A 19,850-nucleotide genomic window follows, 5' to 3' on the forward strand; every position below is an offset into this window, starting at 1 on the left:
TGTACATTAAACAACCTTGTGCAGGACCAATGACCAAAGAATGCTACTGCTCGATAATATCACTGAAAGTAGAACGGGAGCTATGCTATTGGATAGTCACAACAGAGAATAGATCTTTTTAACCAATCCTGGCACAGCAAATGTGACTTTAGCCAATTATCAAACAAGAAGGAATATTCGAACCGACCATAACACATAAAGCTCATTTCAACCAATCATAGCACTGGGATAGCCAGGGTAACCAATCCTAGCTCAGAACGAATCTTTTCATCCAATCCTGGCGCAGATAGTGATCCTACTGGCCAATCACGTCTGTCTGAATACGGGTGGTTGAAATAAAAAAAAAACATTCACGCACAAAATGAGACGCACTCGGGTCTGCTGATGACGCGCGGCGCGTGACGCATGCGCGCAAGAGGAGGAGGAGCGAGAGGGCAGAGAGCGAGAGACGCAGAAAGGAGAAAGAAGGAGAGGAGGAATAAAAGAAAAGAAATAAAGGAGAGAAGGCGCCGTCCTCTCAGCGTCCATCAGTGAGGAGTGTCCGCGGCTGTGGATGGGAGAGGAGCGGTGGTGAGGAAGAGGAGGGAGGAGGAAGGAGGAAGGATAGAAGGAAAAAGGGAAGGAAGAGGAGGAGGTGGAGGAGGGTGATAATAGCATCATCCGCACGCTCTTCCTCAGCATCAGCATCAGCACCGTAGACAGGACCATACTGGACCAAACCAAAAAAAGAGTCACTCTATTCTTTTGGCTTTGGAAAGGAGAAAAAAACCTCTGACCATTACTGACCATTATCAGAAGCTTAAGGGTTAGCCCCTGTCCCCATCCCCAACCCCCCTTCCCCCCTCTCTGCCCCCTGCAGCACAGCAGGACACCAGGACAGCAGGATAAACGCGTGCTGGTGCCGTGGTGCACACACTGAAGGCTCGAGATGTCCGGCCAGACCCTGACAGACCGCATCGCCGCGGCGCAGTACAGCCTGACTGGCTCTGAGGTGGCCAGAGCCGTGTGCAAGGCCACCACCCACGAGGTGATGGGACCCAAGAAGAAACACCTGGAGTGTAAGTGCCTTTAATGGGGAGGCTGGGGATCAGATATACATGTACGTGTAGGTACAAGCGCTCTTCCTATTCACCTGTAGGTGCACCCGTTATGGACAGGCCCAATGCAAGGGTTTGGCTAGAGGGGCTTAAAGTCCTCTGCCTTTTCAGGAATGATGGAGCTCCATCCGTTGTCTCTGGAATGAGCTGGAGTGGCGTTAGTGATCCAGAACTAATCATCCAATGGCCTCACTAAAGAACTGAAGGCTGAATGACATCTAATCTCACAGAAATCTTCCCCACTTAGTGTTAATGTTGTAGAAACATGGGAAACACTGCATCACTGGACAGTAACACATAGATTTATTAATATATATGATAAATGCATTGTTATTAATACAACAAATCATCTGGCTGATCAATATTTCAAAAATTAGTGGCCATTAAGACTTATTAACGAATATAATATACATTACATAATATCATTTATATATATATGTGTGTGTGTGTGTGGGTATATATATATATATATACACATGATGACATGCACATAATTTATCTGGGAAGTGGGTTTACTACTGTGGCCTGCTTGCTTACACACACACACACACACACGCACACATATGTATGTAGGTCACTGGTGTGTGATTGAGAGCTAAGAGACGATGAGATGCTGATGGCCTGTGTTTGGGCTGGTGGCTACTGTGTAGATCTGAGACACTTTCATAATGTGTGTGTGTGTGTCAGTCTCCACACACACTGAGAACTGCAGAGAACATGGCTGCCCTCCATGCTGTGTGTGTGTGTGTGTGTGTGTGATTGACTGCTATTTACTGGATGCGACTGGAGCTTTATTTGGATGTCACTGCTCTTAGTGTCCATTGAAAAAATGTATGCTAGTGCCGCAGCTATCATTTCTTTAATCAAATTATTGTCTATTATTTGAACAATTGATTAATCAAAACAATCTGTCTTTATTATTTATTATTGCCAAAAAAAATATCAAAAGCCATGTCGCCCCCTACACTTCCTGTGCAGTATTGCAGTCTGTCAAAATGGCTTTCTTTTGGAGACTACTTTTGGTTTTGAACTCACCTCTGTTTGTCAGTGGCATATTAAAAATTTGTCTCTAAGAAAAATTCCTCAAATGTTTAGATGTAGCTCTGCACACCTTCACTTTCATTCAGAGTGTGAAGATAGATCAATTACTCCCTGCCTCTAGCTCCACTTACCTGCAGCTCGAAAGGCACACCCTCGCCAACTGATGGGATTGGTTTCTTTGGTTTGTGATGTAAGGACACAGCCTTTAGACCATATTCTGAATTTGTTTTTATCCATATCTGTGCATGATTTATTTTTAGCTTGTGGATGCAGACGAAATGGAGTAGCACTTCTGGAAATGCTGGTACTGTAACAAATCTAACCAGAAATAGTGCACACACACACACACACACACACACACACACACACGGATTGCTCCATTCCTGTGTAGTGGGAGCTTGTTTGAAAGATTTAATTTTAGATGCTCATTTTAGTGAAGCCCTTCAGTTATAAATAGATCACTGTAAAGTCTAATAGTTTTCATAGAAAGAAAGTAATGTATTATAATGAACAACACACGAGATTTCAGGTGTCTTCTTCTGAGTTCCTCTTTCCCCTGGAGTCTGTATTTGTAGAAATGTAGGGTTGCTATGATCAGATTCTCCAGCAGCTCCTTCATTAGTTCCACTTCTGAGGTCAGCCTGTGTCTCTGTCCAGTGAGGCGTGTGTAGAGTCCGAACCCTTCTCCATTAGGAGGCTAGCGGTATCTTAAGTAGGATTAATTCATACTAGAAGAGTCGCCAAAGTTGAGCCTGTAATTATCTCCTAAGCACGGTTCTCTACTCAGTAATATCAGGTGCACTATTGTAGTGAGCGAAAACAGTCTCTTAACCCCAGTTCCCTATGCTGGAGCACTATATACAACAAAGTCCCCTAATCTCTAAACCCTACGTTAGTTTCCAGCCAAAACTGCACAAAGAATAGTAGCACTGCAATGTCATTTTATTTCCTCTTGGAAATGAGTGTAAGTGTAATTACCTGCTTAGATTTTTGCTGTTTAAGGCTATTAAAGGCTAGATTTCTTGAGAACTGAATGGGATTATTTTTTCCCGTTTAGTACCAGCCCAATATTTACACTGGGTTCCATCCCAAATAAAAGGCAGTACCCAGCGTCATGAAAAACCTTGCCCTGTGACAAGTGACCACTCTGTGGCCCAGAGATAATGAGCCCATGTCAATAAAGCTGTAGAGGAATAACAACGCTGCACTGGGCTTTGAACTCGGCACTGAGTTTTCTTTATTTATTTGTGGCCTAAAGGATATAGAGCAGAGAGCGGGGTGTCACAGCCACGTATTCACACACTTAATCAATGTGATATTGCGTGTACAGTTCAGCATGAGGTTTAATTACACTCTCTAGCCCACACACACACACATGTGCGCACACACACACACACACCCAAGCTGGTGACCCACTGTGTGTCAGCAGTCTCTTTGATGAACTGCTGACTCATCAGACCCTCACACTTTTATACAGTGCCGAGATGTTTCAGAGTTGATTGCAGCCATCTTTGTTTGAGTTGAATTTTGCAACCCTTTATACAGTGTTTAAATGAGTGAGTGCTATGATTCATCTGCTGTTGAGGGAAGCTGTCCAGGCCGTTATCGTTGTCACAGGGCAGAGGCAGGCATTTTAGAGCTGAGCGTTTCTTGGTGTCTGTCTTGAGGAGAACAGCAGGTAGAGGCTTGAGCTCCCAGCAGGACACTAATGGACACACACAGGCTCGTCATATTCAAACAAACAATAACAAATCCCAGTGCTCTTCAGTCCTTTATGATGGAGATGTGTTTCCAATTCAAAAGAGCTGCATGCTTCATTATAACCTCATCTATGTGTGGACATTTAACCCAGTAACACACATGATGTCTCTCTCATTCTTGTGCTCATTTTCTCTCTCTCTCTCTCTCTCTCTCTCTCTCTCTCTCTCTCTCTCTCTCTCTCACACACACACACACACACACACACCACACACACATACACTCTCTCACTCTCTCTCTCTGTGTCTCTCTCCACTGATATCATGGTATGGGAGTGAGGCTGTTATTGTTAGAGCGGGAGTAGTGAACAGTGAAGAGCTTTCAGCACCATGGAGAGAGATACATTGTCACACACACACACACACACACACACACACACACACACACACACTCACACACACAGAGAGAGAGAGAGAGAGAGAGGAGACCACACACATTCCTGTTCTGTTCACTTGTCATCCCCTCCTCCATAGCCCCCTCCCAGAGGTCACAGTGTCCTTGAAGTTTGTGTGTGTGTGTGTGTGTGTGTGAGAGAGAGAGCAAGAAAGAGAGAGGGAGAGAGAGAGAGAGAGGTACATTACATTTCTCTGTTATATGCTGCTTAACATAATAATAATAATAAAATAAGTAATCATTTGTTTAAATTTGATAAATCCTGCTTCATTTACTTTACCAGAGAGCATTTGAAATCATGCTTCACTCAGTCAATATGAATATGGGTTATGCAATATACACACACACACTCACACACACACACAGAGAGAGAGAGAGAGAGAGAGAGAGAGAGAGATTCACTTTTAGGAGACTGAATGGGGAAGATGTGCTTTTGTGATCATTCATTGCCCAGATGTCCAAAGTGCTTCTTCAGAGTTTTATTAGGCAACGCTGGTATCACACACACACACACACACACACACACGCACACGCACACACAGTGACATCAATAATGCAGCGGGGGTTGTGTTTCCTGTGTAATCAGCTAGGCTCAGAGCAGGGCTCCCAGGGGCTCTAATCTACAGAGGGAGAGCAGGGCACACCTAGCAGTGCAGTCAGACCTGGCTGTAAATTCATATTAGGCTCTGTATGTCACACAGGTCACCTAGTTCAATGCCAGGTGTTGGCTAGATAGGTATAAAACCCTGAGGCGCTGGCCTGTGGGACAGTGGAACTGTGTTCTTTGGAATGATAGAGCTCCAGCCAATATCTTGGGGTGAGTGGGAGGGCAAATCTTCTAGCACCAGTCCCTGACCTTATTAATGTCCTCGTGGCTGCCATCAAAGGCATTGTAAAGCCTTTCTAGAAGAGTACAAGGCGTTACTGCAGTGAACAGTAACATTCATATAACATATACCTCTCTCTCTCTCTCTCTCTCTCTCTCTCTCTCTCTGCTCTCTGCTCTGTGGGATTATGGGTAGTTTAGTTTTCTGCTCCAGGGAGAGGACTATAAATACAGAAGCTTTTAATTCTTCATTCATGTGAAGTGAAATAATGCTCACACACAAATAAACACAAGCAAAACCAACAGCACTTAAGCTGTTTATTATCTTTTAAGTATTCAGCATATTCGTATAGTTCTGACAATGCTTTATTTGGTTTAAAAGTGACTTCTGATAAAGGATCATCACATTATTTTGTAGCAGAATGTGTTTTGCTCTCATTGGTGATTTAATATATTCTATGTGTTGATAAATACATTGTAGGGAAAGTGTCAACATGAGATGAGGACATTGGGCTGTTTATTGAGCTGGCAAACCACTCACAGAGGCTCGGGAAAGCCCTGCACACGGCCCTGGCCCACAACACAGGATCAGGGGGTCACCTGGACAGTGGACAGTGGATTCTCATACAACACAAACATACGAGGTGCATATGTCTCTCTCCTATAGGGCTATAGAACTATAGAGCTATGCTGGGAGTGGCCTGGCATAACTCTGCACCCTCACCAGTGACCTGAGGTGAGAATTGAACCCAAGGCCTGAAAGACAGTGGCGCTGTGTGGCTTGCGGTGCAATCAAGTCGCCTTGTAAATTAATCTAGGGTAATATTAATGCATGGAGGCTCAGCATGCTTATATTAGCATGCAATTAGTGTTAAATGCCAGGCTCAATGTTTCATGACGGATGATGTTATCTGTCTCTTTATTCGTGGTGTCCCGTTACACCTCTGAGAGTGAGAGTGAAGAAACAACGTAATGTTTACGTTCCAGCATAAAGATACTTCTGAATCTGTGATACTGAGAGTATCTTTAAGGGCTCTCTACCTCAGGAGTTGGGGTACTCTCCATGTAATCAGTCATTTCAGTGGGGTCTCTTGGTTTATAACGCACTGTAAAAAAAACCCAGCTGCTCCTAGGTCTCACCAGAAATACATTTCACATCGGAAAGTTTGTAGACACCACTAATAATGATGAATTCAGCTACTTTGATACAACCATTCAGACACAGTGCTGGAGCAGCTTCATGATGCTGAATGTCAAGTGTGTGGACTTCAGTGTTGGACTGTGGAGCAGTGGATGTCCATCCCGTAGCTTAGTTTTTGTGGCTGAATGCCTGGAAGTCCTCACAGCAGTGTTTCAACACCGAGTCTAGGCCCAAACTGGAAGGTTAAAGTGTGGTCGACATTTGACTGGGGTGCTAATATAGCTGCTTATGTTTATGCCATCACATGGTAATTCTTGCTGTTACACACTGACCTGTTTCCTTTCCAGCTGGTGTGTTTGTGTGTGTGTGTTGCCCCTGTGTGTGTGTGTATGTGTGAAAGAACAGCTTAATTACACGTTTTGCTTGAACAAGTGCTTAAACAAACGGGGACCTGCTCTCCAGAGGAAGTGCTGCGGTTGCCGTGGAAACAGCCTTTTGTACATGTCTGTTTCACACTCGTTTTATGGCTATTATTTTGTTTTGTTTTTGGCTCTGGGAGGCTCTAGAGATGCAAAGTGGTAATTTGCAGGTTTTTCAGTGTTCAAAAAACACATAGCAATTCACAAACTTATTTCGGGTGAAATGTTCAATCACTTTTCATTTGATTTAGTTCTTAAACATAAGTAATTATTTAATACCCTGCTGTATTAACCCTATTGTAACAAGTTTAATGTTTTGTGGAAATTTAACCAATAGCACAGAGCTTGTGAATGACCTGTAGATAGGATCAACCAATCAGAAGCAGCCAAACACACTTCAGCTGTGACATCACAACCAAAACAATAACAGTATTTATATAATGAGTATGAGTTTGACTCCTGAGCTGCTGTTGTTTGGGATGGTTTGTGTGTGTGTGTGTGTGTGTGTGTGTGTGTGTGTGTTATGCTGATAGAGATGTTAAAGATATGATGATGTTGTGATGATGAGGGTGATAATCCTGTGGATTCAGGGTGATGTAATCATGTTTTATAGGGTTGGTTACATTCTGTATGTGTCTAATGTGACACTGTGTCTGTGCAAATGTGCGTGTGTGCATATATATATATATATATATATTTTTTTTTCCTTTTGGTTTGTGATGTCATAGCTATGATGCACCCCCACTGCTGTATCCTGCCTCAGGTGAAGATTTAGAAATAGAGCATGGAATCACAGCATGTGCTGATACAGGCATCTATGTACACAGAGAATTTGTTCATGGTGAAGGAGTCTCTCCTATTTTCTATCTATGTTTTGGGTGTTTGTGTGTGTGTGTGTGTGTGTTTTAGTCTAGCACATAGAGAGTGTGCTTTTTTGAGCCCAGCTGCTCTGGCTGATACTGCTCCCAACCGCCCTGACAACAACTGCAATTACTACCATTGTGTGTGTGTGTGTGTCTGTGTCTTATGACAGCTGTTAGTTTGTTGCTTATTCAGGCTGTGAGCGTAAGTGTTCCTGTGGCTTTGTGAAATATGAGATCCGTGGGATTCTGTATCTGTGTATGTGCAAGTGTGTGTGTGTGTGGGGGGGGGGGGGGTGCATGTGTGTGTGAGTGTGTGAATTATTCATTGGTTTGATAAATGCTGGGTGTGTATGAATCAGTGCTGCTGTGCTCTCACACTCTGATTTAGATTTACAGTCTCAGGAGTGTAAAAACATGGTGGCGTTCCCACTGCATTGATTATCAGTTACTGGAATTGATTACAGCTTACACATTAGAGTAATAATAAACACAAAGGGGTTAACCAAGGAGCTATCAGCTCTAATAAAGAGTGGATGTCAATAATGAAGTCACTTAGACTGAGTACTTCTGGAGAATGTTATGAAATGTGAGTAAGTGGGATACCATTTCCACCAGGTACTTTGCATCTAAGATGTCGGACGATATGTGAAGAGATGAATTTAAAGATTTCAGTTTCATAGAGTCGAGTTTGTTGACAACTCTTACAATGAGTAAATTCACCTGCTTTAAGCTGCACCTGTTACATTCACTAAAATAGAAAACCATATCATCGCTGTCCATTATTAAAATAATGTATCTCTCAAACCGTTATTTTACCGATGAATGACCAAACCTTCTAAATAATTAGTGGAAGCATTCCTATTGGTCCATTCATCATTGAATTATCAAGGACAGCTCCTGTGTTCAAATGACAGTAAAGTAAAAATCCACAAATAAGGAGATGCTTGTTTTTAATTGGACAGCGACGATAAGCTCTGAAGCAGCTGCCCACCAATGGTCACCATGCACAGTGCCAAGCTTGGGGCTGTGGAGCAAGGAAATATCTTCTTTGGGGTGATGAAGCTCCAGCCAGTATACTTGGATAGAGTTGACTTGTATTGGTGATACAGAACTAATAAACCAACATTAGCATCTGGCTGAATGTCATCAAATCCTGAGAGAAATGTTCCAGCATCTAAAGCCTTTACAGAGCAGACACTGTTACTGCAGCAAAATAGGAACAAACTACCTATTAATACCCTTTATTTCAGAAGAAGTGCTTTGTGAAATGTTGTACACATGCACTTTTAAACTCCAGACTGAAGCCTATTGAGGGTTGGCTGTGTCTTTATTGGTCTGTTCTCTCTTCAAAGTCGCCTGATTCATCACATCAGCTAATTATCCGGCCCGTAGTGAGCTGAATCAGGTTTGCTAGAGCAAGAAAAGCTTTGAACAGTGCGGTTCCACCTTCTGTTAAAGCACTGAAGGTGAGGGTGTGTCGCAGCTGTGTCTGTAGCACCGTATGCTAACTCTCAGTTTATTATTATACATTTGTTACCGAGAAGTTGGTTGAGAATCAGTCAATGAGTGTTATAAGTTGAGCCTAGTGTGAGACTCTACTGAGATCTCCACTTAAAATCAAGAAGAGACACAAGTGAGGATCCTGGGCTCATAGTTTTGTTAGAAACATTGTTCAAGAGAAACTACAGATATTTTAATGAGGAACTACTGAGATATCAAAGAGGAACCACTCAGAGACATTAAGGAAGAACTACAGAGGTATTAAAGAGAAACTACAGACACATCAAGGAAGAACTTCAAAGATTTTAACAAGACCCATGTGTTTAGAGATGTTAAAGAGAAATTACAGAGGAATTAGGAAACATTTCAGAGATATTAAGGAGAAACTACAGCGATATTAAAGAGGAATTACAGATATTGAGGAGAGTTTTTAAAAAATTTGCAGTGGGTTATGAACAGCTCAATAAATCAGATAATTGAATTTTTCTTGGTTTGGTGAGAGCTGATATGTAAGTGCTCCCTATTGGCCGTTTTCATCGGCTGCCAGCAGAGAGCTCTTATTGAGATGAAGGGGACAGTCGAAGGTCAGGAGGTTCTCTCTCTCTCTCTCTCTCTCTCTCTCTCTCTCTCTCTCTCTCGATGATGATGATGATGATGATGATGATGGTGAAGAGCCCCCAAGGAGAGACAGCACTCGGTTCAGCAGCTCACATTATGTAACATGCTGTATGTGTGTGTGTGTGTGTGTGTGGAACAAAATGGCACAATAACAGTAGCAGGTCAACATGCTGTGAGTAATGTCTACATCTCAAATACAAAAAGAAAAATTCCCCAAGACCATGGCTGACATCACTGTTGGAACAAAACATATCTCCATCTTTAACATTGTTCTGAACTATAATTTCTTATTATTTCCATTGTGTCTCTTTTTCTTTCTGACAAACACACACACTGACCCAGCCCCCCTTGTTTGTGTGTGTTAAAGGGTCAGTGCGAGTCAGAGAGAGAGAGAGAGAGTGTGTGTGTGTGTGTGTGTGTGGGTGTGTACACACATTAATTTCCTCAACCAGCTCGGCTATTAGTTAGGGCAGTGTTAGCTCATTAAAGCAGAGGATATACAGATTAACAGATATACAGATACTGCAGATCATCCAAGGTCAAATCAATGAGACGTAGCAATTTTTCTGCTCTTCTTGCTATTGTTCATTCATTGTCTGTAAGCTCTTACCCACCCTCCTCACAGTCAGTCACCCTGAGGAAACCCACACAGACACAGGGAGAACACACCACACTCCTCACAGACAGTCACCCGGAGGAAACCCACACAGACACAGGGAGAACACACCACACTCCTCACAGACAGTCACCCGGAGGAAACCCACACAGACACAGAGAGAACACACCACACTCCTCACAGACAGTCACCCGGAGGAAACCCACACAGACACAGAGAGAACACACCACACTCCTCACAGACAGTCACCCGGAGGAAACCCACGCAGACAGAGGGAGAACACACCACACTCCTCACAGACAGTCACCCGGAGGAAACCCACACAGACACAGAGAGAACACACCACACTCCTCACAGACAGTCACCCGGAGGAAACCCACACAGACACAGAGAGAACACACCACACTCCTCACAGACAGTCACCCGGAGGAAACCCACACAGACACAGAGAGAACACACCACACTCCTCACAGACAGTCACCCGGAGGAAACCCACGCAGACAGAGGGAGAACACACCACACTCCTCACAGACAGTCACCCGGAGGAAACCCACGCAGACAGAGGGAGAACACACCACACTCCTCACAGACAGTCACCCTGAGGAAACCCACACAGACACAGGGAGAACACACCACACTCCTCATAGACAGTCACCTGGAGAAAACCCACACAGACACAGGGAGAACACACCACACTCCTCACAGACAGTCACCCGGAGGAAACACATACAGACACAGAGAGAACACACCACACTCCTCACAGACAGTCACCTGGAGGAAACCCACACAGACACATGGAGAACACACCACACTCCTCACAGACAGTCACCCGGAGGAAACCCACGCAGACACAGGAAGAACACACCACACTCCTCACAGACAGTCACCCGGAGGAAACCCACGCAGACAGAGGGAGAACACACCACACTCCTCACAGATAGTCACCCGGAGGAAACCCACGCAGACAGAGGGAGAACACACCACACTCCTCACAGACAGTCACCTGGAGAAAACCCACACAGACACAGGGAGAACACACCACACTCCTCACAGACAGTCACCCAGAGGAAACACATACAGACACAGAGAGAACACACCACACTCCTCACAGACAGTCCCCCTGAGGAAACCCACGCAAACATAGGGAGAACACACCACACTCCTCACAGACAGTCACCCGGAGGAAACCCACGCAGACACAGGGAGAACACACCACACTCCTCACAGACAGTCACCTGGAGGAAACCCACACAGACACATGGAGAACACACCACACTCCTCACAGACAGTCACCCGGAGGAAACCGACGCAGACACAGGGAGAACACACCACACTACTCACAGACAGTCACCCGGAGGAAACCCACGCAGACACAGGGAGAACACACCACACTCCTCACAGACAGTCACCAGGAGGAAACCCACGCAGACAGAGGGAGAACACACCACACTCCTCACAGACAGTCACCCTGAGGAAACCCACGCAGACACAGAGAGAACACAACACACTCCTCACAGACAGTCACCTGGAGGAAACCCACACAGACACAGGGAGAACACACCACACTCCTCACAGACAGTCACCCTGAGGAAACCCACGCAGACACAGGGAGAACACACCACACTCCTCACAGACAGTCACCTGGAGGAAACCCACGCAGACAGAGGGAGAACACACCACACTCCTCACAGACAGTCACCCTGAGGAAACCCACGCAGACACAGGGAGAACACACCACACTCCTCACAGACAGTCACCCAGAGGAAACCCACGCAGACACAGGAAGAACACACCACACTCCTCACAGACAGTCACCTGGAGGAAACCCACACAGACACAGGGAGAACACACCACACTCCTCACAGACAGTCACCCGGAGGAAACCCACGCAGACACAGGGAGAACACACCACACTCCTCACAGACAGTCACCCGGAGGAAACCCACGCAGACACAGGGAGAACACACCACACTCCTCACAGACAGTCACCTGGAGGAAACCCACACAGACACATGGAGAACACACCACACTCCTCACAGACAGTCACCCGGAGGAAACCCACGCAGACACAGGAAGAACACACCACACTCCTCACAGACAGTCACCCGGTGGAAACCCACGCAGACACAGGGAGAACACACCACACTACTCACAGACAGTCACCCGGAGGAAACCCACGCAGACACAGAGAGAACACACCACACTCCTCACAGACAGTCACCCGGAGGAAACCCACACAGACACAGGGAGAACACACCACACTCCTCACAGACAGTCACCCGGAGGAAACCCATGCAGACAGAGGGAGAACACACCACACTCCTCACAGACAGTCACCCGGAGGAAACCCACACAGACACAGAGAGAACACACCACACTCCTCACAGACAGTCACCCGGAGGAAACCCACACAGACACAGAGAGAACACACCACACTCCTCACAGACAGTCACCCGGAGGAAACCCACACAGACACAGAGAGAACACACCACACTCCTCACAGACAGTCACCCGGAGGAAACCCACGCAGACAGAGGGAGAACACACCACACTCCTCACAGACAGTCACCCGGAGGAAACCCACGCAGACAGAGGGAGAACACACCACACTCCTCACAGACAGTCACCCTGAGGAAACCCACACAGACACAGGGAGAACACACCACACTCCTCATAGACAGTCACCTGGAGAAAACCCACACAGACACAGGGAGAACACACCACACTCCTCACAGACAGTCACCCGGAGGAAACCCACGCAGACACAGGGAGAACACACCACACTACTTACAGACAGTCACCCGGAGGAAACCCACGCAGACACAGAGAGAACACACCACACTCCTCACAGACAGTCACCCGGAGGAAACCCACGCAGACAGAGGGAGAACACACCACACTCCTCACAGACAGTCACCCTGAGGAAACCCACGCAGACACAGAGAGAACACACCACACTCCTCACAGACAGTCACCTGGAGGAAACCCACGCAGACACAGAGAGAACACACCACACTCCTCACAGACAGTCACCCGGAGGAAACCCACGCAGACAGAGGGAGAACACACCACACTCCTCACAGACAGTCACCCTGAGGAAACCCACGCAGACACAGAGAGAACACACCACACTCCTCACAGACAGTCACCTGGAGGAAACCCACGCAGACACAGGGAGAACACACCACACTCCTCACAGACAGTCACCCGGAGGAAACGCACGCAGACAGAGGGAGAACACACCACACTCCTCACAGACAGTCACCCTGAGGAAACCCACGCAGACACAGAGAGAACACACCACACTCCTCACAGACAGTCACCCAGAGGAAACCCACGCAGACACAGGAAGAACACACCACACTCCTCACAGACAGTCACCTGGAGGAAACCCACACAGACACATGGAGAACACACCACACTCCTCACAGACAGTCACCCGGAGGAAACCCACGCAGACACAGGAAGAACACACCACACTCCTCACAGACAGTCACCCGGAGGAAACCCACGCAGACAGAGGGGGAACACACCACACTCCTCACAGATAGTCACCCGGAGGAAACCCACGCAGACAGAGGGAGAACACATCACACTCCTCACAGACAGTCACCTGGAGAAAACCCACACAGACACAGGGAGAACACACCACACTCCTCACAGACAGTCACCCAGAGGAAACACATACAGACACAGAGAGAACACACCACACTCCTCACAGACAGTCCCCCTGAAGAAACCCACGCAAACATAGGGAGAACACACCACACTCCTCACAGACAGTCACCCGGAGGAAACCCACGCAGACACAGGGAGAACACACCACACTCCTCACAGACAGTCACCTGGAGGAAACCCACACAGACACATGGAGATCACACCACACTCCTCACAGACAGTCACCCGGAGGAAACCCACGCAGACACAGGGAGAACACACCACACTACTCACAGACAGTCACCCGGAGGAAACCCACGCAGACACAGGGAGAACACACCACACTCCTCACAGACAGTCACCAGGAGGAAACCCACGCAGACAGAGGGAGAACACACCACACTCCTCACAGACAGTCACCCTGAGGAAACCCACGCAGACACAGAGAGAACACAACACACTCCTCACAGACAGTCACCTGGAGGAAACCCACACAGACACAGGGAGAACACACCACACTCCTCACAGACAGTCACCCTGAGGAAACCCACGCAGACACAGGGAGAACACACCACACTCCTCACAGACAGTCACCTGGAGGAAACCCACGCAGACAGAGGGAGAACACACCACACTCCTCACAGACAGTCACCCTGAGGAAACCCACGCAGACACAGGGAGAACACACCACACTCCTCACAGACAGTCACCCAGAGGAAACCCACGCAGACACAGGAAGAACACACCACACTCCTCACAGACAGTCACCTGGAGGAAACCCACACAGACACAGGGAGAACACACCACACTCCTCACAGACAGTCACCCGGAGGAAACCCACACAGACACAGAGAGAACACACCACACTCCTCACAGACAGTCACCCGGAGGAAACCCACACAGACACAGAGAGAACACACCACACTCCTCACAGACAGTCACCCGGAGGAAACCCACGCAGACAGAGGGAGAACACACCACACTCCTCACAGACAGTCACCCGGAGGAAACCCACGCAGACAGAGGGAGAACACACCACACTCCTCACAGACAGTCACCCTGAGGAAACCCACACAGACACAGGGAGAACACACCACACTCCTCATAGACAGTCACCTGGAGAAAACCCACACAGACACAGGGAGAACACACCACACTCCTCACAGACAGTCACCCGGAGGAAACCCACGCAGACACAGGGAGAACACACCACACTACTCACAGACAGTCACCCGGAGGAAACCCACGCAGACAGAGGGAGAACACACCACACTCCTCACAGACAGTCACCCTGAGGAAACCCACGCAGACACAGAGAGAACACACCACACTCCTCACAGACAGTCACCTGGAGGAAACCCACGCAGACACAGAGAGAACACACCACACTCCTCACAGACAGTCACCCGGAGGAAACCCACGCAGACACAGGGAGAACACACCACACTCCTCACAGACAGTCACCCGGAGGAAACCCACGCAGACACAGGGAGAACACACCACACTCCTCACAGACAGTCACCCGGAGGAAACCCACGCAGACACAGGGAGAACACACCACACTCCTCACAGACAGTCATCCTGGGGAAACCCACGCAGACACAGAGAGAACACACCACACTCCTCACAGACAGTCACCCTGAGGAAACCCACGCAGACACAGTGAGAACACACCACACTCCTCACAGACAGTCACCCGGAGGAAACCCACGCAGACACAGGGAGAACACACCACACTCCTCACAGACAGTCACCCGGAGGAAACCCACGCAGACACAGTGAGAACACACCACACTCCTCACAGACAGTCACCCTGAGGAAACCCACGCAGACACAGTGAGAACACACCACACTACTCACAGACAGTCACCCGGAGGAAACCCACGCAGACACAGGGAGAACACACCACACTCCTCACAGACAGTCACCCGGAGGAAACCCACGCAGACACAGGGAGAACACACCACACTCCTCACAGACAGTCACCTGGAGGAAACCCATACAGACACAGAGAGAACACACCACACTCCTCACAGACAGTCACCCGGAGGAAACCCACGGAGACACAGGGAGAACACACCACACTCCTCACAGACAGTCACCCGGAGGAAACCCACGCAGACACAGGGAGAACACACCACACTCCTCACAGACAGTCACCTGGAGGAAACCCACGCAGACACAGGGAGAACACACCACACTCCTCACAGACAGTCACCCGGAGGAAACCCACGCAGACAGAGGGAGAACACACCACACTCCTCACAGACAGTCACCCTGAGGAAACCCACGCAGACACAGAGAGAACACACCACACTCCTCACAGACAGTCACCCAGAGGAAACCCACGCAGACACAGGAAGAACACACCACACTCCTCACAGACAGTCACCTGGAGGAAACCCACACAGACACATGGAGAACACACCACACTCCTCACAGACAGTCACCCGGAGGAAACCCACGCAGACACAGGAAGAACACACCACACTCCTCACAGACAGTCACCCGGAGGAAACCCACGCAGACAGAGGGAGAACACACCACACTCCTCACAGATAGTCACCCGGAGGAAACCCACGCAGACAGAGGGAGAACACATCACACTCCTCACAGACAGTCACCTGGAGAAAACCCACACAGACACAGGGAGAACACACCACACTCCTCACAGACAGTCACCCAGAGGAAACACATACAGACACAGAGAGAACACACCACACTCCTCACAGACAGTCCCCCTGAGGAAACCCACGCAAACATAGGGAGAACACACCACACTCCTCACAGACAGTCACCCGGAGGAAACCCACGCAGACACAGGGAGAACACACCACACTCCTCACAGACAGTCACCTGGAGGAAACCCACACAGACACATGGAGATCACACCACACTCCTCACAGACAGTCACCCGGAGGAAACCCACGCAGACACAGGGAGAACACACCACACTACTCACAGACAGTCACCCGGAGGAAACCCACGCAGACACAGGGAGAACACACCACACTCCTCACAGACAGTCACCAGGAGGAAACCCACGCAGACAGAGGGAGAACACACCACACTCCTCACAGACAGTCACCCTGAGGAAACCCACGCAGACACAGAGAGAACACAACACACTCCTCACAGACAGTCACCTGGAGGAAACCCACACAGACACAGGGAGAACACACCACACTCCTCACAGACAGTCACCCTGAGGAAACCCACGCAAACACAGGGAGAACACACCACACTCCTCACAGACAGTCACCTGGAGGAAACCCACGCAGACAGAGGGAGAACACACCACACTCCTCACAGACAGTCACCCTGAGGAAACCCACGCAGACACAGGGAGAACACACCACACTCCTCACAGACAGTCACCCAGAGGAAACCCACGCAGACACAGGAAGAACACACCACACTCCTCACAGACAGTCACCTGGAGGAAACCCACACAGACACAGGGAGAACACACCACACTCCTCACAGACAGTCACCCGGAGGAAACCCACGCAGACACAGGGAGAACACACCACACTCCTCACAGACAGTCACCCGGAGGAAACCCACGCAGACACAGGGAGAACACACCACACTCCTCACAGACAGTCACCTGGAGGAAACCCACACAGACACATGGAGAACACACCACACTCCTCACAGACAGTCACCCGGAGGAAACCCACGCAGACACAGGAAGAACACACCACACTCCTCACAGACAGTCACCCGGTGGAAACCCACGCAGACACAGGGAGAACACACCACACTACTCACAGACAGTCACCCGGAGGAAACCCACGCAGACACAGAGAGAACACACCACACTCCTCACAGACAGTCACCCGGAGGAAACCCACACAGACACAGGGAGAACACACCACACTCCTCACAGACAGTCACCCGGAGGAAACCCATGCAGACAGAGGGAGAACACACCACACTCCTCACAGACAGTCACCCGGAGGAAACCCACACAGACACAGAGAGAACACACCACACTCCTCACAGACAGTCACCCGGAGGAAACCCACACAGACACAGAGAGAACACACCACACTCCTCACAGACAGTCACCCGGAGGAAACCCACACAGACACAGAGAGAACACACCACACTCCTCACAGACAGTCACCTGGAGGAAACCCACACAGACACAGGGAGAACACACCACACTCCTCACAGACAGTCACCCGGAGGAAACCCACGCAGACACAGTGAGAACACACCACACTCCTCACAGACAGTCACCCTGAGGAAACCCACGCAGACACAGGGAGAACACACCACACTCCTCACAGACAGTCACCTGGAGGAAACCCACGCAGACACAGGGAGAACACACCACACTCCTCACAGACAGTCACCCGGAGGAAACGCACGCAGACAGAGGGAGAACACACCACACTCCTCACAGACAGTCACCCTGAGGAAACCCACGCAGACACAGAGAGAACACACCACACTCTTCACAGACAGTCACCCAGAGGAAACCCACGCAGACACAGGAAGAACACACCACACTCCTCACAGACAGTCACCTGGAGGAAACCCACACAGACACATGGAGAACACACCACACTCCTCACAGACAGTCACCCGGAGGAAACCCACGCAGACACAGGAAGAACACACCACACTCCTCACAGACAGTCACCCGGAGGAAACCCACGCAGACAGAGGGAGAACACACCACACTCCTCACAGATAGTCACCCGGAGGAAACCCACGCAGACAGAGGGAGAACACATCACACTCCTCACAGACAGTCACCTGGAGAAAACCCACACAGACACAGGGAGAACACACCACACTCCTCACAGACAGTCACCCAGAGGAAACACATACAGACACAGAGAGAACACACCACACTCCTCACAGACAGTCCCCCTGAGGAAACCCACGCAAACATAGGGAGAACACACCACACTCCTCACAGACAGTCACCCGGAGGAAACCCACGCAGACACAGGGAGAACACACCACACTCCTCACAGACAGTCACCTGGAGGAAACCCACACAGACACATGGAGATCACACCACACTCCTCACAGACAGTCACCCGGAGGAAACCCACGCAGACACAGGGAGAACACACCACACTACTCACAGACAGTCACCCGGAGGAAACCCACGCAGACACAGGGAGAACACACCACACTCCTCACAGACAGTCACCAGGAGGAAACCCACGCAGACAGAGGGAGAACACACCACACTCCTCACAGACAGTCACCCTGAGGAAACCCACGCAGACACAGAGAGAACACAACACACTCCTCACAGACAGTCACCTGGAGGAAACCCACACAGACACAGGGAGAACACACCACACTCCTCACAGACAGTCACCCTGAGGAAACCCACGCAAACACAGGGAGAACACACCACACTCCTCACAGACAGTCACCTGGAGGAAACCCACGCAGACAGAGGGAGAACACACCACACTCCTCACAGACAGTCACCCTGAGGAAACCCACGCAGACACAGGGAGAACACACCACACTCCTCACAGACAGTCACCCAGAGGAAACCCACGCAGACACAGGAAGAACACACCACACTCCTCACAGACAGTCACCTGGAGGAAACCCACACAGACACAGGGAGAACACACCACACTCCTCACAGACAGTCACCCGGAGGAAACCCACGCAGACACAGGGAGAACACACCACACTCCTCACAGACAGTCACCCGGAGGAAACCCACGCAGACACAGGGAGAACACACCACACTCCTCACAGACAGTCACCTGGAGGAAACCCACACAGACACATGGAGAACACACCACACTCCTCACAGACAGTCACCCGGAGGAAACCCACGCAGACACAGGAAGAACACACCACACTCCTCACAGACAGTCACCCGGTGGAAACCCACGCAGACACAGGGAGAACACACCACACTACTCACA

At 49.1% G+C, this 19,850-nt stretch overlaps 1 protein-coding gene across 1 annotated transcript in view; it reads left to right on the forward strand.

The window, feature by feature from the left end:
* The first annotated feature begins 928 nt into the window (after positions 1-928).
* The window catches only part of snap91a (synaptosome associated protein 91a), a 48,103-nt gene continuing 29,181 nt past the window's right edge, over positions 929-19,850 (forward strand). The window contains exon 1 of the mRNA XM_066652289.1: positions 929-1,058. Coding sequence (XP_066508386.1) covers positions 929-1,058 — 130 coding nt within the window. The remainder of the gene's footprint in view (positions 1,059-19,850) is intronic.

This window comes from Hoplias malabaricus, chromosome X1, assembly GCF_029633855.1.
Source record: "Hoplias malabaricus isolate fHopMal1 chromosome X1, fHopMal1.hap1, whole genome shotgun sequence".
NCBI classification, from domain to species: domain Eukaryota; kingdom Metazoa; phylum Chordata; class Actinopteri; order Characiformes; family Erythrinidae; genus Hoplias; species Hoplias malabaricus.